The following is a 25,240-nucleotide window of genomic DNA, read 5'->3' on the forward strand; positions in this document are numbered from 1 at the left end:
AGAGATATGTAGTCTGAGTGGCAGGAAAAATTCAAAGCATGAAGAAGGACTCCACCCACTGTTGCTGGATCTGAAGATAGGAGTTTCACCAAGGAATGCAGGCAGCCCCTGGAAGCTGGAAGATGCAGGGAAATAGATTCTCCCCATGAGCCTCTAGAGCGGATTCTACCCCACCAGAGCCTTGATTTTAGCCCAGTGAGACCCGATTCAGATGTCTGACCTATACAACTGTAAGATAATAAATCTATGTTGTCTTAAGCCACTAGTATGTGGTCATTTGCTATAACTATAATAGGAAACTAAGACATGTAGTTTAGAGTACTCTACATGGCCCATCTTCTTTCTAATTCTTCAATTTCACTTTTCCCTGTAGCCACACTGAACTTGAAATGCCCAAGATAAGCACATTTTCTTACATCTTTAGGCCTTTAAATCTACTGTTTCCTTTTCACCACACTGATCTTACTTTTAACATAGCTTTTCCCCCAGAGAACTTCCCCTAACCCTTCACGTAATTTACTTTTCCATGTACATACTCATTGTTCTTCCCTGTATCATAAGTGCCTTTGCAATGACATATTTTATTTAATCAATTTATCTATTCACTTATCATTCATCAAATATTTATTGTCAACTATTTGCTAGGCTTTAAGGATATAATGATATGCAAAACAACCAAACAAAATAAAACAGAAACCATGATTCTCCAACTATCAGAACTTACAGCCTAGATAAAAACATCAGTGAGCTAAGGAAATTCTCAATCTTGCTCAGCTTGTGTATCAAGTGTCTGGAACATAATAGGTGCTCAGTAAATGTTTTATGAATGAATAAATGAATAAGTACATGAAGAAGAAAAAAGTTCTTTATCTTGCGGTCTAGGACAGACCCAGGTCTGTGTTTCTCTAGACTCTGATCTCCTGGTGAACCACTTATATTATATTCTTACAAGACTTGCTTGTCATTCAGCAAACTTCATGACTGACAATACCATTTTTGTAAGACTGACCTTTACCTATATCATCCAGAAAATCAGGACACTTGATAAGCTTCAGTCTTCTAAAAGTACAGGGTAAAAACATTTAAGACAAGCTGCCAAAACTCCTTAAAGAACCTGATTTCATGGAAGTTTGAATATTTACATCTATCTAAGACCATGTGGCTGAAAAATTCTCTGCTAGAACTTTTCTAATAAACTAAATCCAGCTTTAATCAAGAGTCAATGATGGATGCACATTTATGACTTAGAGAAACAGGAAGGTCACACTACTGATTGCGTATCACAATCCTCCAATAGTGAAAATAGGAATTGTGAAATTATAATACCCCATTCCACATTAATTAAGGATTAATTAAGGCATCAATTTCTAAGGATAGGCTTCCTTTCTAAGGATGCCTTAGAAAGGCATCCTTTCTAAGGGTGGACTTCAGGCACCAATTTTTTTTTTTTGGCACCAATGTTTTTTAAAAGTATCCCAGGTTATTCTCATATTCACATGAAGTTGAGGAAAACAGCTTGGCACCATCTGGTGGATATCTGTGAAATCTGGGGTGTAAGGGGGTGTCCATTACAATGCATAAGCCAAGCTTGAGATCACCACTGACCTGAGTCACTGCACAGGCTTATCACCGGTTTCAGGAATTATTCTAGGCTTTACTTACTGATGTACTGATGGATCTTTGTAATCTACAAATCTAGCTTTTCTAGTATTAGTTGGGCCTGCTGTCTTCAACTGGATTATTTGTTCCTGTCTTTTTTGTATTTATCACTTTTTAGAATGTCATGTTAGCATTTTGTTTCAGTGTCTTCCCTGAAGAGATTAATTCCTTGGTTTTAGAAATAACACCCTAAATATACCAGTGGTATGACACATTATGCACCCAATATGTCAGTAAATCTGAAAGACCCAGCAGAGGCCACTGTACTGGAAAAGTTTAATCCTCATCCCAATTCAAAGAAGGGTAGTACTAAAGAATGTTCTAACTATTGGACAATTGCACTCATCTTCCATGCTAGTAAGGACTTGCTTAAAATCTGGCATGCTAGATTTCAGCCTTATGTGAACCAAGAACTTCCAGATGTGCAAACTGGGTTTAAAAAAGGCAGAGGAACCAGAGATCAAGTTGCCAACATTTGCTGGATCATAGAGAAAGCAAGGGAATTCCAGAAAAACATCCATTTCTTCTTCATCCACTATGCTAAAGTTTTTGACTATGTGGATCATAACAAATGGTGGAAAGCTCTTAAAGAGATGGGAATACCAGACTATCTTACCTGTCTCCTGAGAAACCTGTATGCGGGTCAAGAAGCAACAGAACCCTGGGTGGAACAACTGATTGGTTCAAGATTGAGAAAGGAGTACTACAGGGCTGTCTGCTGTCACCCTGTTTATTTAACCAATATTTTAAGCACATCATGAGAAATGCCGGGTTGGATGAATTACAAGCTGCAAACAAGATAGGCGGGAGAAATATCAACAACCTCAGATACGTGGATGTTACTACTCTAATGGCAGAAAGTGAAGAGGAACTAAATTGCCTCTTGATGAGGGTGAAGGAGGAGAGTGAAACAGTTGGTTTAAAACTAAATATTGAAAAAACTAAGATCATGCCACTTCACAGCAAATAGAAGGGGAGAAAGTGGAAGTTGTGACAAATTTCCTCTTCTTGGGCTCTAAAATCACTGCAGATGGTGACTGCAGCCATGAAATCAAAAGGCTATTGCTTCTTGACCGGAAAGCTATGACAAACATAGACAGTGTGTTGAAAAACAGAGACATTACTCTGCTGACAAAGGTCCATGTAGTCAAGGCTCTGGTCTTCCCAATGGTCATGTATGGTTGTGAGAGTTGTGCTGTAAAGAAGGTAAAGCACCAAAGAATTGACACCTTCCAACTGTGGTGCTGGAGAAGACTCCTGAAAGTCCCTTGGACAGAAAGGAGACCAAACAGTCAATCTTAAGGGAAATCAACCCTGAATACTTGTTGGAAGAGATAATGCTGAAGCTGAAGCTCCAATATTTTGGTCATCTGATGCGAACAGCTGACTCGTTGGAAAAATCCCTGATGCTGGGAAAGACTGAGGGCAGAAGGAGAAGAGGGCATCAGAGGATGAGATGGCTGGGTGGCATCACAGATAAAATGGACATCAACTTGGGCCAACTTCAGGGGATGGTGAGGGACAGGGAGGACTAGCATGTTGCAATCCATGGGGCACAAAGAGTCAGACACAACTGGGAGACTGAACAACATGACACCTTAATCTTTCTCACCTGCCACTGAGACCAGCCTCAAAGAATAACCAGTTCGGAGAGTATGGTACAGACTTTGGGATTATGAATGGAAGGTAAAACTCACTGCAAATACTGTAGAGTGACTTACAGTCCTTTGTTTGGCAAGCCTAGAGTGCAGTCAGTACTGGGGACCAACCAGAAAGACTGTTCATGATGTCACACATCAGTGACTAGGACCCTGTTCCTGTGATACTGGCACTGACTATAGAAGTTTCTCTAACATCCTACACATTAAGAGTAGCCCCACATTGACAATGTGCACACTAATTGACTCACACTTGGACTTAGAACAGGGCACCAGACCTTTGCTTTGATCTTTTATTGCCCTCCTAGACCGTGATTTCAATTCATCCTCTGAATGATCCAACCTGGTCCCATAGGTATGTCTTCACAGATCCCACTCTTGCCTCTGAAGGACTTAACGCCTCTAAATATCAGGCTCAGTGTATTTTTTAGTTTGCTAGGAACACCACAACAAAGTACACAGGCTTAAACCACAGAAATGTACAGGTGTCTGCAGTGTTGAATTCTCCTTGCTTTGTAGGTGAAAGTCTTCTTCCTGTGTCTTCATTTGATCTTTCCTTGGTACCTTTGTGTGTTCACAGTCACTCTTCTTATAAGGACACCAGTTATCATGGATTAGGGTCTGCCCTAACGACCTCCAATGCAGTCACATTCTGAGGTACTGGGAGTTAGAATTTCAACATATAAATTTTGAAGGGACACAATTCAACCCATAACACTCTATAAAAATTTTTTAATTAAAAAGACTTATGTCTTCCACTACTTTTTCTAGACAATTTCCAAAGCTTATTTTCTCAAAAAACCTTTATTTTACCACTGAGGGTAAATTCTAAGGTGTTATCAGTTATATTTTACAGACAGGAAACTAAAAACAGAAAATTATTCAGCTTATTCAAACTTTGACAATTAGTAGCAGAACTGGGTTAAGAATCTCTGTCTCGCCACTCTCTCTTGCTGTTATTTAATCGCTAAGTCATGTCCAGCTCTTTTGTGAACCCATGGACTATAGCTCGCCAGGCTCCTCTGTCTGTGGGATTCTCCAGGCAAGAATACTGGAGTGGGTTGCCATTTCCTTCTCCAGAGGATTTTCCCCACCCAGGGATCTAACCCTCATCTCCTGCATTAGCAAGTGTATTCTTTACCACTGAGCCACAACTACACTTTTACTTCCTCTCTTAGGCTACCTTTTCTCCCCACCTAAAATCCTCTTTGAAATAATCTAAAGAATCATATCTTATTCCACAATTTATGGGTGTAATAGTCTGGTGATTGTTAGACATTTAGAGACGCATTAAGTTAATAAAAATATATTTATTTTTTAAATATAGCAGCTCCAGGTAAAGGTCAGCAATTAGGCAGTCTAGTTCTTGCCTGGATGTATTTTTAAGGCTTATATTCAGGTTAGCCATGAAGTTCACACCCAAATGAACTTTTTGGCCAACCCAATATATAAATGTTGTCAAATTAAACAAAACTGAAAATTACTGAAAAATGTGTGAACACCTGAATGTTTTGCCTTCACTGCACCAGATACCTGGATATTTAGAGGCAAAATAAAAGTAGGGCTTGAGGGAATTATTAGGAGGAAATAACAGATTATGCAAGAGAAATGTGTTATTGAAATGAAAGCACTCTATAAATATTAAGAAAGAAGATGAGTAATCTTGGATAGATCCTTTTGTGCCCAGTACCCCCTCCCCAGACCCTTTAACTCACTAGACAGACAATCTTTTGTAGTACAAAGACTGTGTCTGTGCAAAGTCTACCACCTGCCTTTCACCCTGCTGAGCTATTAGGCTGAGTGGAGAGGTATTTATAATGCACTTTCTGGATTCTTAGATGAAATCTGTTTATCAAGTAAAGCCTACTTCCAAGTGCTTCAATCTCAGCTTGAAAGACATTTCCTAGATCAAAGAGATGTACATCAACTTGGCAGGGGGTCTAAATCTGGACCAGAAATGCATTAAATGAAGAGACACTGATGTACACCCGGTCGCATCTCCCTGCCATGAAGAGAGGTTTCCAGATTCAGAAAATGAAAACCTCAGGAGGGTAGTTCACACCCCAGGACACTTTGTGGTGGGCCCAGGCAGGAAAACACCTGCTGTAGCGAGGAATCCTTTTGTCAATAAATAAGACAATGTGGTTCCTTTGAGTGAAGAAATATAAACTAACAGGACTGCATTCTTAACCCATGGATCCTCCAGCTTGTTTAGTTCCTGCAGTTCATCAGGACGAAGAAAAAATATAACATCAGTGGTCACTACTCTAAAATTTCAGGTCATCTCCTGGTTTCCCAAGTCTTAGTTAAGAGTTTTCTCTCATGTACTCCCAAAGAGCCAACATTCAGTGATATTTATGGAGGATCTGCTCTGTGTCATGAATTGTCCTGGTGACTGAGGCCACAAGATAACATCTTGACCATCATGGAGCCTATGTTCCAGTGGGTGAGATACAATAAAAGAGTATACTAAAAATGCAATATGCAATATCAGTTAAGAGATGTGAGCTGTGAAGGAAAAGAAACCAGGGTAAGAGGACAAAAAGTGCCATATGCTGGAGTGGAGGTGGGGGTTTCTTGTAGAGGGTGGTGATTGAGCCCTCTCAGAGAAGGTGTCAGTCACTCAGTCATGTCTGACTCTTTGTGACCCCGTGGACTGTAGCCTGCCAGGCTCCTCTGTCCGTGGTGGTGCTTTACAAATACGTTCACAAATTATTTCAAGTTAAGACTATCAAAGATGGGATCTATGTGATCCCTTTTGAAGCTGGTGGTGTCTTTGTCAATGCCTTTGATGAGTAGAACACAGGGGAACTGAGCATGCATGACTTTTAAGGCTAGGTTAGAGAAGCCCATGCAAGGTCTGCTGGGTCTAAAGACACTGGCCTGGGAGCCTTTTTACCAATATGTATGAAGCCGGCTATCATAAGCCCACCATGTGGAAAGTACACACACATGTGCATACACACACACACACACACACACACACACACACAGGAGATTCCTAAGGAGAATCAATTGCTCCAGTCCCCCAGCTGTTTGGGTCTTCCCAGCTCAAGTGACAAACGTGAGAGAAGTTGTCATGATGACCCTAGACCCAACCACATTTGCCTACATCCATATGAGAGATCCATGACAACCACTCAACTGAGCCAAGCCAACCCCGAATTCGAGTCAAATAAATAATTGGTATGGTTTTAAGCTCCTGTTTTGTAATGATTTGTTACACAGTAAAGAAAAAAATGACAAGAACAGGAGATGCTATTTGTTTAAAGACCTAAATGAGTTCAGAGAGAATGCACAAAATGAGGGTCTGGAAGAAGATTGTTCTACGCTAAAGGAGTAAGTGCAACTGGCCTGAGATGGCATGTTGGCGGTACAGCAAATGGAGGCAGAGTGACCACAAAGGAGAGTGGGATGCATCTGGAGAAGCAGGCAGAAGCAACTCATGGCTTGTTGGCTGTGACGAGGAAGTTGGATTTAATCCTCAGCTTGATGGAAGTCCTTAGAGGAATATGAGGACAGTAGCAACACTCAAATTTGTGTTTTCAAAAGATTTCCCTGGTTTTTGGATGGGTAATTGACTACTGCAGAGTGAACAAGAGTGGATGCAGGGCAGAAAGTATAGTGATTTGGGCTAATGTGGTCACAGTAGAGACAGCGAGAAGTGGGCAGATTTGAGGTATATTTTAAAGGCAATACCAACCAGACTTGCAGTTACATTGCATGTAGCAATGACACTAATAGAGGAATCAAGTATGGTTCCCAGGTTTTGACTTAACAACTCAGTGAGTAGGGCTTCCCAGGTGGCACAGAGGTAAAGACTCTACCTGCCAATGCAGGAGACACAAGAGATGAAAGTTCAATCCCTGGGTTGGGAAGATCCCTTGGAGTAGGAAATGGCAGCCTGTTTCAATATTCTTGCCTGGAAAATTCCATGGACAGAGGAGCCTGGTGGGCTATAGTCCATGAGGTTGCAAACAGTAGAACGTGACTGAGTGACTGAGATCACACAGCACAGACAACATGACTTGGTAAGTAGTGGTGCAGGTTAGGTGGGGATGGGTGGAGAAATCATTAAGTCTGTTCTAGACATGCTTAGTTTGGGATGCTTCTGATATTTTCAAGGAGAGATGTTGACTAAGTAACTGGACATTGGGCTCAGGAAAGAGATCTGTATCCTAAACATAAACTTGAGAGTTGTCAGAATATAGGTTAGATGACATTTCTCACCATGAGGCTGGAAGTGAGCAGCTGTCTCTGGAATAAGGCTGAGGACTGAGACAACATTTAAAGGAAATGTTACAATACGTCTGAAAGCTCATGGGAACGATTTGGTACAAAGGGAAATACTGTTGATGTCGAAGAGGGGGCAGAATTAAAGGAGCAGTTTTTAGTGAGGCTGGAGCAGATGAAGCCAGTGCACAAGTGACCGGTTAGGCACAGGGAACGTGTCGCCTTTAGCATTGTGGGCCTCAGAGAATTTGGCTGAATGGCTCTTGCCATTTACTTGTTGATATTCCTCACTAGACTATAAGCTCACTGAGGGCAGAGACCTCAGTAACTGGCTCTGTATCACACTATATCTCCCGAAGCAGTACCCAGCCCATGTTGCAAACTCAAAAAATATCTCCTGTGTTAAATGGGTGAATAAATAAAAGACCATACTTGGCCAAGAATCATTCATAAATAAATATCTACTAACTTGTATTAAATATGGATATTAAAAACACAGATAGATACAACCAAACAAGGAAATTTTGGATATTTTCCATTTTATTTTTTTTTGGCTGTGCTGCATGGTTTATGGGATCTTAGTAATCCAACCAGGAATTAATCCCACAACCCCTGCAGTGAAAGCACGAAGTCCTAAGTACTGGATGACAAGGAAATTCCCTGGATATTTTCAATTTAATAGTTAGGCCTAAATTTTCTATTAATGAGTGTTTGGGTATTTTTCCAGATTGCTAAGTTTTAAAATAAATTGAAAGATAATTGCTAACTTTTATGAGTGCTTAGTTTATGTCAGAGTCTCTTCTAAGTTTTACATTCATTATCTCATTTAATTTTTACATCAGCCTTATGAGGTATCTTCTACTAGCATCATCGTACTTGAAAGATGACAAACTAAGCCACAGTAACAATGAGTAATTTTTCTCAGGTTACATAGCAGCTTCTTGGTGGCAGAGTTGGGATTCAGACCCAGGCAATTTATCTCCAGAAGTGCCATCCATACCCAGCTACCCTCTGGATTCCTCTCAGTCTAGAATTTCTTAACTGTTAGAAAAATGAAGAATAAAGTAAATATGACAACTAGAAACATGCCACATATAAAGCCAAAAGATGAATGACAAAACTGGGGAAGATGTTTATTATTCATACCAGAGATAAAGGATGACTAATATATAAAGTCATCATAGGAATCTCTAAGACTCAATTGAAAAATGGGCAAAGAATATAGATAGTTCATGCAAAACAAAACAATCCATACATATAGCCTTTAAACATATGGAAAGATGTATAGCCTGATGAAGAGAAAGGCAAATTAATTCTATTCAAAGATACTATTTTTTTTTTTTTTAACCTATGAGTTCTGCAAATATAAAACTTGGCCTAGAGCAAAGCTTCAGAAAAACAAGCACTTTTATACTCGACTGACAAAAGTGCAAAATAATACCTACCCATGGGACTGTGTGGCAATTTCAGGAAAATCTTGAAGCAAAACCTTTTGACCCAGTGATATATTAATATCACTTCTGGGAATTAATCCTCAGGTACAATTATCCATTTTCAAAATGCTATATGAATAAGGATATTCATTGCGACACCGCTTATATTAATAATACAAAGTTGGAAACAACCCAAGTATTGGTCAATAATATACAAGTTCTCTGAACTGTATATCCATACAATGGAAAATTAATCATTTGTGAGAGGAGGAAGTTCCTTTCGACTGACACAGAAAAGTCTCCAGGATATATTGCAAAATGAAAAAGAAGAAAAGCAAAGTACAAGATAGTGTATATGATATAATACCTTTTATGAAAGAAAGGGAGAGAGTAAGATTATAGTTGGTTCTATGCTTTAATCCATGCAAAGACATACTGGAAGGACACACAGGAAACTAAAAAGGTGTTTCCCTGTTGGGAAAATGTGAGGTGAGGCAGGATGTGCTCTAAGTACTTTACATGTAACACAAATCTCATGAAAAGTCAACACTTTTCAGTGTTTATTTGTTAATTTTTTTATCTTTGCTGCTGCTGTTGCTGCTAAGTCGCTTCAGTCGTGTCCGACTCTGTGCGACCCCATGGACAGCAGCCCACCAGGCTCCTGTGTCCAAGGGATTCTCTAGGCAAGAATAGTGGAGTGGGTTGCCATTTCCTTCTCCATTTGCTCTTTGAACCATGTAAATATTTTGTTTTTTACAAATGAAAAGGAAGAAACTAACAATAGCTACACTCACAGCACACTCACTTCGTGCTGGTCACTGTGCTAGGCACATTGCGTTTGTTATCTTGGCTTTCTCACGGCAGGTCACATTGTAATTTCCCTTGTGCAGGTGCTAGGAACAGGTTTAGAGAAGTTAAGGAATTTGCCGAGGGTCACATAGCTAGTAAACTGTGAACCTCAAACTCCAGCTGCCTGGCTCTGGAACCTACATTATGAGCTATTATACTATTTGTACAGTGTTTTTTTTTTTTTTTTTTTTTTAATATTTCTAGTCTACCTTGGGAGTCACAAGAGATGATGTGCCATGACCTAGTCTCATAGGCACGACTGTGTTTGCAAACAAATGATCACTGAAAATCCCCAATGGTTCACCAGTTGCAATAGCGATCGCTTCAGAGACTGCTTCGCTTGCAGTGTCTCTCCCCTGAAGACTGAAGTCCCTCCCCTCCTCTCCTAAACCAGAAAGCATATTGAAGTGAAAGGAATACCAAGGTTATTACTTGAAGGAACACTTCACATTTATTGAGTTCTTACAGCATGCTGGGCACAGATATTGTAGGGCAATTACAGGTATAAAGATTTAATGTCTACATTGAACCTTATTAGATAAGAACCATTATTTTCACTGGGGCTTCCCAGGTGGTGCTAGTGGTAAAGAACCTGCCTGCCAATGCAGGAAACATAAGAGATGCAGTTCGGTCCCTGGGTCAGGAAGACCCCCTGGAGGACGGCATGGCAACCCACTCCAATATTCTTGCCTGGAAAATCCCCACGGACAGAGGATCCTGGCAGGCTACAGTCCATGGGGGTCGCAGAGTCGGACATGACTGAGTAACTAAGCACACACACACACACACATACACCGTCTTACAGATGAAGGAACCAAGGTATGCAGAGGTTGAGTAACAGTTCAGAAAGGTTGCCCAGAGTTATATGGTCAGTAAGTAAGTAACGGCACCTCAACTTGAGCTTGAAAAGTCTCCAGAGGACTGCTCTGTTCTGATCAAATTTGTATTTTAAAGTTGCTTGCAAACTTCATTTCTTTGGCTGAACTATGTGTCCCACTCCATGACCAGTCTGAACACTCTGTTTGACTTCACCCCTGTATCAAAGGGCCGAGCACAGTGTTCGGAACGGGGCAGCCTTACCAGCCTCCTGAGGGCATGGCAATGAGAGTGACTGCAGGCCAACCCCAGCCAGTGGTGCAGCTGCTCAGAGCTGGGGGGCAGCCAAGGGGCCTTGCTGGTCCTCTCTGAAACTGCAGGGCATGACCAGAACCTACGGGATCCAAACTTCAAAGCCATGGAAGCTTTCCCAGCGGCCTCTCATTCTTGATCAGCAGGAGTCACGATCTAGGAATGTGGGTTGTTTAAATTATTTTTTAACTTAAGAAAGGGTCAGTACAAGAGGACTAAAACAACTTTCAGTAACTGCCTTCTCCAAACTCCTTTGTACCTGATGCCCAGTAAATGCAAATAATGCTTCTTAGATAGTATGGGAAGAGGTAATGATGGGGTGAAGCACTTCACCCAAGCCCGGGCTGGTCTGTGGAGCGTGTCTGTGTGTCCCCTCCTGGACGATGCAGCCATGTGAGCAAACACTGCATGTCTGATGGGGCCCAGACAGAATGGTAGCCTCCACGGCAGCTGGGAGGCAGGCACTGATGTGCTTAAGATGGGCACCAGTGCCCACATGGAAGTTGGTGAACCTGAGAGTCAAATGGGCTTCCCAGGTGGCTCAGTGGTAAAGAATCCACTTGCCAATGCAGGAGACCTGAGTTTGATCCCTCCAGGGTTAGGAAGATCCCCTGGAGAAGGAACTGGCAACTCACTCCAGTATCCTTGTCTGGAGAATTGTATGGAGAGAGGAGTCTGGTGGGCTACAGTTCACGGGATGGCAAAAGTTGGACATGAGTGAGTGACTGAACAACCCCACTGAGTCATACAACTGAAGGGAAATTGAATACAGGTCACAGTCACATTGGGCAGAGGGACAGTGTAGTTGATTTCCCCAGGCTGTATTGTCAAAGGGTGGGATATTTTAATACTGTCACCAGATGGAATCATGCTGTATCAGACGACACAGGACTGTGCATTCTCTAACCATTCTGAATTACAGCGTAGGTAGTTAATAAGCACATCTTGTTTGGTTGGTTTATTTCCTGGATTGGCTTGGAATGGGCTTCCTGCTCCCAATTAGGATCAGAGCAAAAGAAGAGAAAGTGTCTTTGCTGGAAGCCTGGCCTACAGGTCTGCACCATGGTGATTCTTCCTGAATGGAAGAAAACACTCCCCTAAACCTAAGGACAAAATGTGTGCCTCTGGATACCTCTTGGGATGTCAAGGAAGAGAAGAAAAATGGCCAACCTCTGCCTGGTGCGGAGGCAAAGGCAGGATGTAGCCACTTATTGAGAGTGTTAGACCTGGAGGCAGAGTGAGGGAGAGGTTTATTTCCTTGAATAGCTTCTCAGACCCTAGATACTGATGTGTGCGTTTGTGCTAGTCGTTTGCGACGCAGTGGACTAGACCACCAGGCTCCTCTGTCCATGGGATTCTCCAGGCAAGGGTACTGGAGTGGGTTTCCATGTCCTCCTCCAGGGGATTTTCCCAACCCAGGGATCAAACCTGCATTTCCTGCATTGCAGGCAGATTCTTTACCGCTGATCCACCAGGGAAGCCCCCTAGAAACTGATAAACCAAGGTTTATTATATCCTAGTAAAAACCAGCTTTGCTTCTTAAGTCCAGTATTTGAAGAATATCTCAGCCTTAACATTTGAATACCTTGTTTAAAAGAAATCCCTGGAAACAGCAGCAGGTTTCCTGAAAAACTCTGAAAGACATACCTGAGCTTTTTCTCATTCTTTTTCAAAGTTCAGATTCTCTGGTTCCATATCTTAATGTGAGTGAAAAAGTTTTACCTGCTTTGCTGCTATGGAAGCAGACCCTGAAATGGCAAAGCCCGCAGGGAAATTCCAGAGACAGAGAGAAAAGTGACTCACCTGGGACTGGGCCCCGCTCTCAGGAGACTTATTTCTAGAATGCATATTACAAAGGCGAACCTCTGGCCGGCAGACATTTTCACTAGCGAGACAGCTCCCGGAGTGGAATGGCCAGACAGTTCCTGGAAGACACTTATTTGCAAAGGACTGGGGAATAATCATTGTTTGTTTTTGCTCAGGATTATCTTTAGGATTGGGCTTCCTGGGTGCCAAAGTCCAATCAAAGGAGAGTCATTTCGTAACTTGGGGCCTACTGTTTTTGGCCAAGAGTGTATTTATCAATTGTATTTTCAAGTGAGGAGCCCGTGACTGCTAAATAGCTGAGATGTGTTGAAAACAAAAACCCAAAAAACGGACAACTCCAGTGGTTCTCATTTTTGGAGGCTTTGGGAGGGATCATGTGGGACTGTGTAATTTGGGGAAAAAGGGTCTGGATAATTCTTATAGAGGCAGAAACTCAAAATTAGTAAAAGAATTGCACTGACTAGAAACAGAGTTACAGACATAGCTGTTGCCCTCTGAGGATGAACTGTGTGGTATTTCCACATGGACAGATCGTAAAATGCATCTACAAACTGACATCTTTTTATAAGTGAAGTGAGTCATTTTGAAGAATCCAGGTACATTCCCTAAGGCCTTTCCAATATCTTCTAGAAGGACATGGTGTCTTTATCTAAGAAGCACACCTGTCAGCAAGGTAGATTCTAAGATGGAATTACTTGCTTCAACCCATCAGAAAGAATTTTTTCCCCTCATTTTCACATTCTTCAGAACTTGTGAAAAGGGTAGGCTATTCTGGAAGTACTGGAGAAGGGGGCTATCACAGTTGCTTTTAAAACACTGGTTGCACAAGAAAATGACTTGGGGGACATGTGAATAAACACTGATGGCAGCCCACTCTCATCTGATACTATTAATTGATCCAGGATGGGGCCCTGAATCAACATTTTAAAAAAATTTATTTAGTTTTGGCTGTGTTAGGTCTTTGTTGCTTTGCTTGGGCTTTCTCTAGTTGTGGCGAGAGGGGGCTACTCTTCATTGCGGTGCTCGGGCTTCTCATTGCAGTGGCTTCTCTTGCAGAGAGCACAGGCTCAGGAGTTGTGGCACACAGGCTTAGTTGTTCCATGACATGTGGAATCTTCCTGGGCCAGGGATTGAACCCATGTCCTCTGCGTTGGCAGGTGGATTCTTATCCACCGTGCCCCTGGGGTTGTCTTGCATCAGTATTTTTAAAATTTTGCTAGGTCATTCAAACGTGTGACCAGAGCTGAGATTTTGAATGATCACCTTGAGAAGAAACACAGGAGGTACAATATGTTATTGATGTTTTAAAAATTTGCTGACACTTAAGGGGACTTCATGGGCTTCCTTGATAGCTCTGCTGATAAAGAATCCTCCTGCAGTGCAGGAGACCCCAGTTTGATTCCTGGGTTGGGAAGATCCCCTGGAGGAGGGCATGGCAACCCACTCCAGTATTCTTGCCTGGAGAATCCCCATGGAGAGAGGAGCCTGGTGGGCTATAGTTCATGGAGTTACAGAGTCAGACACGACTGAGCAACTAAGCACAGCATAGCACAAGGGGACTTCATAAGTATTCATTAATTAAAAATAGGCAAATTTCAAACATTCGTACTTACCAAGTCCAGCAAAACACAGAGTAGAGATGGAGAGGTAACAAACATAGAGCTAGTTTTCCAGTACTGCCTGCCTTTGGCATCTTCTCTATTATTTTACCTAGAGTAAGAGTTAACTACTTTCATCACCCGTTCTTGCCCCCTCTTGTAAAAACTTTGTTTTCTTTTTTATACAGAGCAAGAGCTTTCTCATGGGATTAATTTCATCCATTCCTGAGTCTGCTGTGTAGACAATTTACACAGTCAATATGTAGATCTTGCAGAATTGCCAAATAATAAAGCAATCCGAGCGTGTGTGATGACACTTGTAACTACACTGATGAATAAATTTTGCCCAAAGGACTCTGCTTGGGAATACTTGCTAATGACAAGTGGGCTGTATCTAGACATAGTGTAAATCTTTCAGATATAATAGAGGAGTGCTGAACCCCCTCTCTTACATGGCCTCTCTGAACACTGTCAGGGTATTTGTGGAAAGAAGGACTTGGAAGCAGGCATGGTAGAATGATGCTTTATGCTAATTAGACTTAAAGCTAATTGTTTAGACTTTGTGATAACTGACTCATCAATTAGATGTAACTGGAGATAGAAAGGGCTTCCCAGGTGGCGCTAGTGGTAAAGAATCCACCTGCCAATTCTTGAGACCTAAGAGATGCTGGTTCGATCCCTGGGTTGGGAAGATCCCCTAGAGGAGGGCATAGCAACCCACTCCAGTACTCCTGACTAAAGAATCCATGGACAGAGTAGCCTGGCAGGCTACAGTCCATAGAGTTTCACAGAATCAGACATGACTGACGTGATTAAGCAGCAGCAGGAGATTGAAAAGTCCCTTTTCTCCTTGGAAACTGACTCACTGGAGGTGGAAATGGATAGGAGTATTTCTTAGCTGACTGGTTTAAATATTGAATTGCTCTGTAGAAGTTGTTTTTCCCCCCATGGTTCAGGAAAAATGCAATGAAGCAAAGCAAAGTATAATAATAATGTACTGTATTAATAATAATTATAAAAATATAGTATGTCTTACATTTTTGTAGCATTTTTAACTCTTCTTTGCCCATAACAGCTATCATGTATCAGACATTTTTTGAAATGAGATTTGTGTTTCCATGTGTATCTCAAGGAAATGAGGCATCATGATACATTGGATCAGAGAAATGAAAATGATAGCATTTTAAATTCATGTAACACTTAGTGGCTTCCAAAGAACAGGATGAATAAATGTTTATGGAACTTCTCTAATGTGCCAGGTTGTATATGTGTCATATTATGTAATCCTCAAGATAACCCATTTTACAGTTGAGGAAGCTGAGGTTCACTGAGATAACCTCATCTGTCCAGCATCACTCACCCTCAGTGTTGAGTAGCTGGCATTTGAACTTGGTGAATCTTAGGCTTTTCCCACCACATCATTAGTTCTGTTGGTACTATTCTAATTCGTCTGGTCTTGTGCTCAGTTGGGTCTAGCTCTTCACAATTCCCTGGACTGTAGCCTGCCAAGATCTTCTTGGTCCTCAAGGAACATGAGATTTCCCAGGCAAGAATACTGGAGTGGGTTGCCATTTCCTCCTCTATGAGATCTTTCTGATCCAGGGATTGAACCTGTGGGTTTCTTTTTACCACATGGGTCTTCCTTTACCTTCAATTTACTGCAGCCTGCTTTTTACTCCACTGAAGACCTTCATATTACTGAATCTGAGGTACATTTTTCTGTCCTTGTCTTTGTCTCATAGAAGCATTTGACCCTACTGGCTGCTCTTATGCTTGAAAGTTCTCTGTTTCTTTGGCTTTTATGATACAGCATTTCCTGTTCTTCCACTTTTCATTTGTTAACTCCTCTCCCTGGACGGTCAGGGAAGTCTGGCGTGCTATGGTCCTTGGGGTCACAAAGAGTCAGACATGACTTAGTGACTGAACAACTCCCTTGTCCATCAGATGCTCCTGTCAGATGCTCCTTGTCCATCCAGCTGATGCTACTACTCCCTTGGGAGGACGGGGTGGGGGTTCTGTCCTCTGCCTTCTTTCCTCAATCTTTACCTACTTTCCTTATCTACTCTTAAGTTTACATCCATCATTTAGAACCAGCAGTCTCAAGAGGTGGTCTGTTGGAACCAGAAGTCTCAAATGATGGTCTGTTGAAGCTCCTTTACCAAAATCTTCTGGGTTCTTGTTTTGAAAGTATAGATATCTGGAAGTGACTATTTTAAAAGATGTAAAATGTATTGTGTTACTTTCCAGCTTAACAATCTTCAAGAACTTCTAAGAAATGGATTTTAATTTTTTTGTGTTAAGTTGAACTGGTCATGTCTAAAATCAAATGCATACTTCTTGCCTTCTCCTGTCAAGGAAGTTCTTATTATATTCTTTATTTCGTTAATGAGTCACAATTTCCTTGTTTTTCTGTTTCTATATCTCAAAGTCATCTTTGTATTTTATTGCATTATGATTCTGATAATGTATGAAAAATTAAGCAGTTACTTCCTAGTTATAGTTACCGAATGATGGGTTGATTTCATTTGTTTCAGTTATTTACATATTTGGCTTTGGAACTTGAGACTTTGACAAAAAGGAACTAGTGTTTGAAGACCAAACTATATACAGACTTATTAGTTAACAATATGTAAACCCAGGTAAATAGAATAAGGGATGATGCTTTGCAAACTTTAAATTCTCTTTAATTTTATCTTTTAAAATCATGCTTTCTTGACACTTCACAATTTCAGGGCTGAACACTGAGGCACGCCTAGGGAGGATGGTGATCACCTGTGAATCTCAAAGCAGTGTGGACAGCACAGGTGATAGTACAGAGAATGCTTTTCCTCAAAGATTATAAGAAGGAAAGAACTAGAAGTGAGAGGAGCAGGCTTGGAGATGTGTGCTCTGAGTCCTGTTTCAGGCCAGAATGAGGCCAATATGTTAAGCAGGTTGAGGTCAAAGACAGATGCTTCTGTCCTTGCCATTTTGAACTCTGGGAGAACAACTTCCAGACTTTCTCAGTTTGGGGGAAAAATCTAACTTGAAATAAAAGTGTTTGTGCTGTGTGTTTGGGCAGAGAAGGAGCGTTTGATATGGCTTTCTAAGTTTCTTTGACTGCTGTGTGTCACAGTGGGTATTTGTTCCCCTCTGTCCTGAGGAGGATCCCCTGGAGGAGGGCATGACAATCCACTCCAGTATTCTTGCCTGGAGAATCCCCATGGGCAGAGGAGCCTGGGCGGGGCTATAGTCAGTCCATAGGGTCACACAGAGTCTGACACGACTGAAGCAACTTCGCATGCATGTATGCATGTCCTGAGAAGGGATGGGGTGGGTAGTGTCAGGTTTGCTGTGTCAAGGACAAAGTGACTCTGGAGGTGAGAGCAGGGATAGGAAAGCATTTACAGTCGGATCTCAGGAGTCTAGCATCAGTGAGGGCCAAGGTGAGGATCCAGGCACCAGGGTGGTCCACCAGGTCCTGTAGACTCCCCCAATTTCATGAAGAAGAACAGATCCGACATTCTTCAGTCAAAAATTCTAGCTACAGATACCAAGATGTTAGTGCCCAGGTAAATGAGATATTACAACATAATGCTGCAAATACTGGAAGGAGGATTATTTAAGGATCTGACTGAGGGTCAAAACTTCTTTCTCAACACCTCCCTTCACATCTCCCAGAAAACTAAACAACATCGTGGAGAAGAACAGGAAGAAGGGGAAGAAATCTAAAACACTGTGCATGAATAAGAAAGAGATAGTGTCACCTGGCACAGGAAGCCTGAGGACTGGATTGAGGTTCTAGGACCCGACTCTGCATCCAGGAGAGTGGAGTCTTGTAAGGAAGACCAGATTCACAGGAATAAAAGAAGGAGGAAAGGAAGGGAGGGAAGGAGAAAGAAAGGAAGGAAAGAAGAGACAAAAGAATGTGGATACATTTTTCTTTCTGCACTTGAGGGTGAAAGTGAAAGTGTTAGTCCCTCAGTGTGTCTGACTCTTTGCGACCCCATGCACTGTAGCCCGCCAGGCTTCTTTGTCCACGGGGATTCTCCAGGCAAGAATACTGGAATGTGTTGCCTTTTCCTTCTCCAGGGGATCTTACCAATCCAGGGATCCAACCCAGGTCTCCTGCATTGCACACAGAGTCTTTACCATCTGAACCACCAGGGAAGCACCTGAATATAGTGTAAGCAAAATTTTGTCTTCTCTAGACATGTTTTACTAATCCTTCTTCTCTAGGGATGGGGCTAGCCCATAACTATAGATGATTTAAGTTAGGAACTTCATCTTGTTTCTGGTCCAGCATTGTCTTAATTTTTTCCCTCTCTACTGACTTGAACTTTTCCTTGTCTTGGGGTTTTGTATGACTCATTGATGGACTGTAAGAAATCCTCCTGCCTTGAGTTCACCTGGTCAGTTTCCATTCTTTATAAGTGTAGAGTTTGTGTTTGTCAAATTAGAAGTTGAAGAAAGTCACCACCACTGAAGAACTGAGGAGGAGAGAGTAAGAAAGCACTGTAAAGAAAGAACAATTAAACCATCTGTCATCAACCCATAGCTTTGATCCACTTCATGAAGAACATGATACATTAACTGGATGTTGGGTTGTAATAAAATTGTGCAATTTTATAACGGTAGTGCTGTTATAAAATGTGTGAACTTATGTGAACAGCTTTCTTCACTGACTGTGAACCATGCACCTGGTCTGACCATAAGATGATGCAGGAGAGTTTGCTATTTACAGTGTAGAAGAAATTGGAAGAATATTACTCACAACTCATCACTCACTGTGAGCAGTCTGATTAAAAATACTTCAACATGCTGATGGGAAATATCTGAATTAGAATAAACTGAACTTGAGGTTAAGTTGGCTGTTGCATTTGTAACAGCCAGAAAATTTATGCTTTGAAGTGATAATTTATTTTATCCCAAAAAATGAGCTCTGAAGGAGCCAAAGGAAAAAATGCATGAAAAAAGTGTTTTTTTCATTCAATTTTGTAAGCATTTTGGTTATAGGACGTGGAAGTGGAGAGAAATTCTACAGAGAGAATACAGTCTGGGTAAACATAAGACATGCCAGTCTAAAGACAATGACACCAGTTTTTGGAGGGAGTGGAGAGGTTAAGTGGTTATCTCGAGGTTAAGTGCAAGGACTCTGGGCCCGGGATTGGCTTTCCACTTCAGCCACTTACTGGCTATGCGACTTTGGGCAGTGATTCAAGTTCTTTGTACCTCAGTGTCCTTTTCTTTGAAATGTTTGCAGTCAGTAGCAGTAGCCCACTTCATAGAATTAATATGAAATTAAATTGTTTATTGTTATGCTCTCAGAAGAGCTTCTGCCCGTGATAAATGCTGGGTAGGTGTTTGCTGTTATCATTCCACGACTTCTGTGGACCATCCCTGAATCCACTACTCGTGCTTTTCAAGTCTGGTACTGTTGTGCTTGCAGTGAAGTAAAATGAAGAATTGCAAAGCAGTTTAGAAAGTAATTACTCAGGAGTTTCACAGTCCTCCCCTCAGGATCCCTTCAACTGAAATAACACATCACTTTGAGTTCAAACTAGGTTCCTATTAGCATTAAAGCCTCCCAGGCAGACTTGCAGTTCCCCGCCCCCTTCTGTTTTGTTGTTTGGTAATCTCCTGGCATTAACACACAGAGACTAGTCCTCTGCATTCTTTAGCTTCTACTTGCTAGTCAAAGTGCCTCACCTTTAACTTTGCTGAATATGCTCTCCAAATGTGCTTCTCTTCTGCCCTGAGGGTGTTGTGGAGTCAAAGACTGCCTCCACCTGCATTGGGAGGTCAGCCAATTTGGGGTTAAACAGTGACCCAGGCTTGTGGGAAGCACATTAGCTAATCCATCATCCATTTCTAAGCTCTCTGGCCAGGACTGGCTTCAAGACCACGTGAGATAGCCCAGGGCTCAGCACTCAGGCAGGCCTCAGGCTTGGGTTAATGCTCCTACAGCTGCCATCTTGAAATTCTGAATTTTACGCTGGGACTCTTGTTTTGAAAAGTTGTTTGATGGTAAAGTGGAACATGTGCTCAAGCAGAAGAAATATGCACTGTGTGTTCCTCCTTCCATGGCACCCCATTTGCACAGAGTGTTTATATTGCCCTGTGAGCATAGGATTCAAAGATTCAAGTGGATTTATGATGTGTGGGAGTTCAGTGAATCAAAGTAAAAGTGAGTATAAGGTGAGACATAACACACATTATGTTTAAGACTGAGTAAGTAGAGGGTCAAGTGGGGATGGGGGCTAGGTGACACTGACAGCCCTGAGCGGTCACACTCTCTGAACCAGAACTTGCTTCCAACACACACCTGCATGTGTGCTCAGTCATGTCTGACTCTTTGCAATCCTATGGACTGTAGCCTGCCAGGCTCCTCTGTCCATGGGATTTTCCATACACAGAACTCCACAAATGACCGGGAAATATCAATAAAGGAACACTTTATTACTAGTGTTCCTTCTGTGCATTAGCATCCATGTAACACTGCAAGTGATGGTTGGGTGGCATCACTGACTCTATTGACATGAGTTTGAGTAAGCTCTGGGAGTTGGCGATGGACACGGAAGCCTGGCGTGCTGCAGGCCGTGGGGTCGCAAAGAGTTGGACACAACTGAATGACTGAACTGAACTGAACACTGAAAGAAACAACATAGAAGGAAAGAAAAAGATAGGGCAACACTTAGTTTCTTTTCTTCTACCTTTTTTATTCATAAGTGAGATATGCTGGTGAGAGGCACATGTATCAAGAAGTGAATTAAAGAAAATCGAGCTAATTTTGTGCAGTGTTTCCAGTGGTTCTGGTAGGAATGAAACGCGTGCAAAGAGGGCAGGAGGAGAAGGGGCAACAGAGGATGAGACGATTGGATGGCATCACTGACTCAGTGGGCGTGAGTTTGAGAAAATTCCAGGAGATAGTGAAGGACAGGAAGCCTGGTGTGCTGCAGTCCATGGGGTCACAAAGAGTCGGACACGACTGAGTGACTGAATAATAGCAACATGTGCATATATGCCTTATGAAATATAAATTGTATAATTTCAGTGATTCCACATATGAATGAAAGATTACATGTAAAATTCATACTAATGTTTTAACATTTTAATTTTTGTTTACTTAAAACAACATTAAATGGCAAACAAAATACATCATGTTAAGAGAGAGATTTCATAAGAAAGGAGAGAGCTTTATATTTTACTGCCTTCAATAGCACTTTTACCCTGCTATTTGAACCATGGAGATTCCTCTATTTGTATTTTGCTCTGGGGCCCATGAATGATACAGCCAGCCCTGCCTCTCCTTAACTCCTTTTACTATGCTTTGTGCTCAGTAGTTCAGTTGTGTCTGACTCTTTGCAACCCCATGGACTGTAGCACCCCCCGCCCCTCTCCCCAGGCTCCTCTGTCCACAAGACTCTCCAGACAAGAATATTCGAGTGGTTTGCCATTCTGGTAAAGCCAAAAACTTGGTTTCCCAGCCTCCCTTGCACCTCACCGTGACCATTTGACAACATTCTGACCAATGAGCCATAGTTGCAATCCATTAGAAAGCCTTGGGGAAAACTGAAATGCTTGGTATGAGGAGCACATATTGACTGTACCACCTTTCCACTTCTGCTCTCCTTGAATGGTTAACATCCTACTCAAGAGCTACACAGCCATCTTGTGATTATTAAGGAACAAACTGAAGAGCTGAAAGCCAAAGCTTTAAAAGTTGGAGTGAAAAGTTAAGAGTCTGTATCCTTGAGGGTCTTGTTGATTTGCTGAGGCAGCATCAGCATCCATCAATCTAGACTTTTATGGGAAAAAAAAGACCCTATTAATTTTAGCCACTATGAGCCTTTCCATTACTATTGTCTGTTGATTACCAGTGGACATGTGGGCCATTAACTGCCTGCCTTGCCCAAGGTCTTTCACCAGAAAGAGGCAGTTCCTCCTGTTTTTAGCCCTCTTGTTTCCACCATCAAGACTCAGTGAACCAGGTTCGCTGGCCAGTGATGGAGACTGGAAGGCAAATGTCACACTGACCCTTCTTTCCCTTCCTCCTCCTTCTCTGCTAGCTCCTGTGCTCCAACACTCCTTTTAGCTGCCCTCAAACAACAGGTTCTGTGATGATCCATCAGTGTAAGTAAGTACCTGATGGAGGCAGCCTCAGACATACTCCAGAAACATCCCAAATCCAGCCTCAGACCAGTTGGTTCACCCTGTTAACTTTTGGAACAGCAATCATTTTCCTTTCTTACAAGTAAAGTAAGATAACAGGGACTGAAGTCAAGCGTACACAAGAATACCCAGAAGAACTATACAAAAAAGATCTTAATGACTCAGATAACCATGGTGGTGTGATCACTCATCTAGAGCCAGACATCCTGGAATGAGAAGTCAAGTGGGCCTTAGAAAGCATCACTATGAACAAAGCTAGTGGAGGTGATGGAATTCTAGTCGAGCTATTTAAAATCCTGAAAGATGATGTTGTGAAAGTGCTGCACTCAATATGTCAGCAAATTTGGAAAACTCAGCAGTGGCCACCGGACTGGAAAAGATTAGTTTTCATTCCTATCCCAAAGAAAGACAATGCCAAAGAATGCTCAAACTGCTGCATAATTGCACTCATCTCACATGCTAGTAAAGTAATGCTCAAAATTCTCCAAGCCAGGCTTCAACAGTACATGAACCGTGAACTTCCAGATGTTCAAGCTGGATTTAGAAAAGGCAGAGGAATCAGAGACCAAATTGCAAACTTCTGCTGGATCATCGAAAAAGCAAGAGAGTTCCAGAAAAACATCTACTTCTACTTAATTGACTATGCCAAAGCCTTTAACTGTGTGGATCACAACAAACTGTGGAAAATTCTTCAAGAGATGGGAATACCAGAACACCTGATCTGCCTCCTGAGAAATCTGTATTCAAGTCAAGAGGCAACAGTTAAAACTGGACATGTAACAACAGACTGGTTCCAAATCGGGAAAGGAGTACATCAAGGCTATATATTGTCATCCTGCTTATTTAACTTATATGCAGAGTACATCATGAGAAATGCTGGACCGGAAGAAGCACAAGCTGGAATCAAGATTGCCGGGAGAAATATCAATAACCACAGATATGCAGATGACACCACCCTTATGGCAGAAAGTGAAGAAGAACTAAAGAGCTTCTTGACGAAAGTGAAAGAGGAGAGTGAAAACGTTGGCTTAAAACTCAACATTCAGAAAACTAAGATCATGGCATCTGGTCCCATCACTTCATGGCAAATATAAGGGGAAACAATGGAAACAGTGAGAGACTTTATTTTTTTGGACTCCAAAATCACGGCAGATGGTGACTGCAGCCATGAAATCAAAAGGCGCTTGCTCCTTGGAAGAAAAGCTATGACTAACCTAGACAACATATTAAAAAGCAGAGATATTACTTTGCCAACACAGGTCCATCTAGTCAAAGTTTTTCCAGGAGTCATGTATGGATGTGAGAGTTGGACTATAAGGAAAGTTGAGCATGGAAAAATTGATGCTTTTGAACTGTGGTGTTGGAGAAGACTCTTGAGAGTCCCTTGGACAGCAAGGAGATCCAACCAGTCCATCCCAAAGGAAATCAGTCCTGAATATTTATTGGAAGGACTGATGCTGAAGCTGAAATTCCAATACTTTGGCCACCTGATGGGAAGAACTGATTCATTGGAAAAGACCCTGATGCTGGGAAAGATTGAAGGTGGGAGGAGAAGGGGATGACAGAGGATGAGATAGTTGGATGGGATCACCAACTCACTGGACATGAGTCTGAGTAGGCTCTGGGAGTTGGTGATGAACAGGGAAGCCTTGCGTGCTGTAGTCCATGGGGTCACAAAGAGTCAGACATGACTGAGTGACTGAACTGAACTGAACTGAACTGAAGTCAAGCAAATAAGAATGAATTGACAGAAGACTCCACAGGGAAAACTCAGTCATGAAGACTTTCAGAGGTGAGTCTTTCCCTTTTCTTTTACAGCCACAGCATCTTTGGTCACCACAGAAGCCCAGCTTCCTTGCCTCTGAGTGGCCACCTGCGGTTGTCTCCCTGGAGACTGGCACTTGTCTGATCTTCAGCACATAGTGCTTCAGTAGTGATCATAGTGCTTCAGAGTGATCTTCAGTAGAGGCCTAGTAAATGAAGCACATTCCAGAGAAGCGAGAGAGAATGAGGGGCTAAGCCCCTCATCGAGTGAGATGAAGCAAGTCTGAGCCTTGTTCATCAGCACCGCGGTAATTAGGACCCATTAAGAGGGCTGCTGCCACCACATTTGGCATAACAACTTAGAACACGAGACTTAGTTGTTTTTAACAGAAGGGAGTTTGTTAAAACATAACATTTCCCAGCAATAATCTAGTGTTTTATTATTTAGCAATCTCCTCCAAAGGTTATAATAGCTTAAATATTTACCAAGGACTGTTGGGGAGCTCTTGTCTTTCACTAGGAGACTTGATATTGAACCTATTCCAGGAATACAGGTCAGAGTCCTCACTCATCAGTTTATTGCAGGGTCAACCAAATGTCTGAGTTAGCAACATCCTCTATTCTTCCCCTTCCTGCTGTCAGCACAGGAAAGACACAGAAACACACTCTGGTTCTTGAGACACAATGCTAATACGTTGATAGAGGAATTTGAAACCACTGATTGAAAAGATCTCCCTACATAGCTGAGTAAGACCTCAATAGCCAGAATGTGGTCACGTGACCACTTCTAGGTACAAGGGAGGCTGGGAGATCAGGCTTTCAGCTTTACCAACTTCTATAGTAAAGGTAGTTAAGAAACACAGTTTTACAGTAATGTACCATGGAAACCACTCACTTGAAGAATTGAAGCAGGTTGTAGCCATTTTGAAGCACAGTGCCA

The 25,240-nt window shown here is 42.0% G+C and overlaps 1 protein-coding gene across 3 annotated transcripts in view; it reads right to left on the reverse strand.

Moving 5' to 3' along the window:
• The window catches only part of C9 (complement C9), a 62,487-nt gene extending 49,580 nt beyond the window's left edge, over positions 1 to 12,907 (reverse strand). For all 3 annotated transcript variants that reach the window (XR_002313333.2, XM_020890357.2, XM_070476615.1), the window contains exon 1: positions 12,764 to 12,907. Coding sequence is in view for 2 of the 3 variants with exons in the window: in XM_020890357.2 (XP_020746016.2) it covers positions 12,764 to 12,840 (77 nt within the window). In the remaining variant the exon portion in view is untranslated. The remainder of the gene's footprint in view (positions 1 to 12,763) is intronic.
• Between the last annotated feature and the right edge of the window lie 12,333 nt (positions 12,908 to 25,240).

The sequence above is a fragment of the Odocoileus virginianus genome, chromosome 14 (assembly GCF_023699985.2).
Source record: "Odocoileus virginianus isolate 20LAN1187 ecotype Illinois chromosome 14, Ovbor_1.2, whole genome shotgun sequence".
Lineage (NCBI taxonomy): Eukaryota > Metazoa > Chordata > Mammalia > Artiodactyla > Cervidae > Odocoileus > Odocoileus virginianus.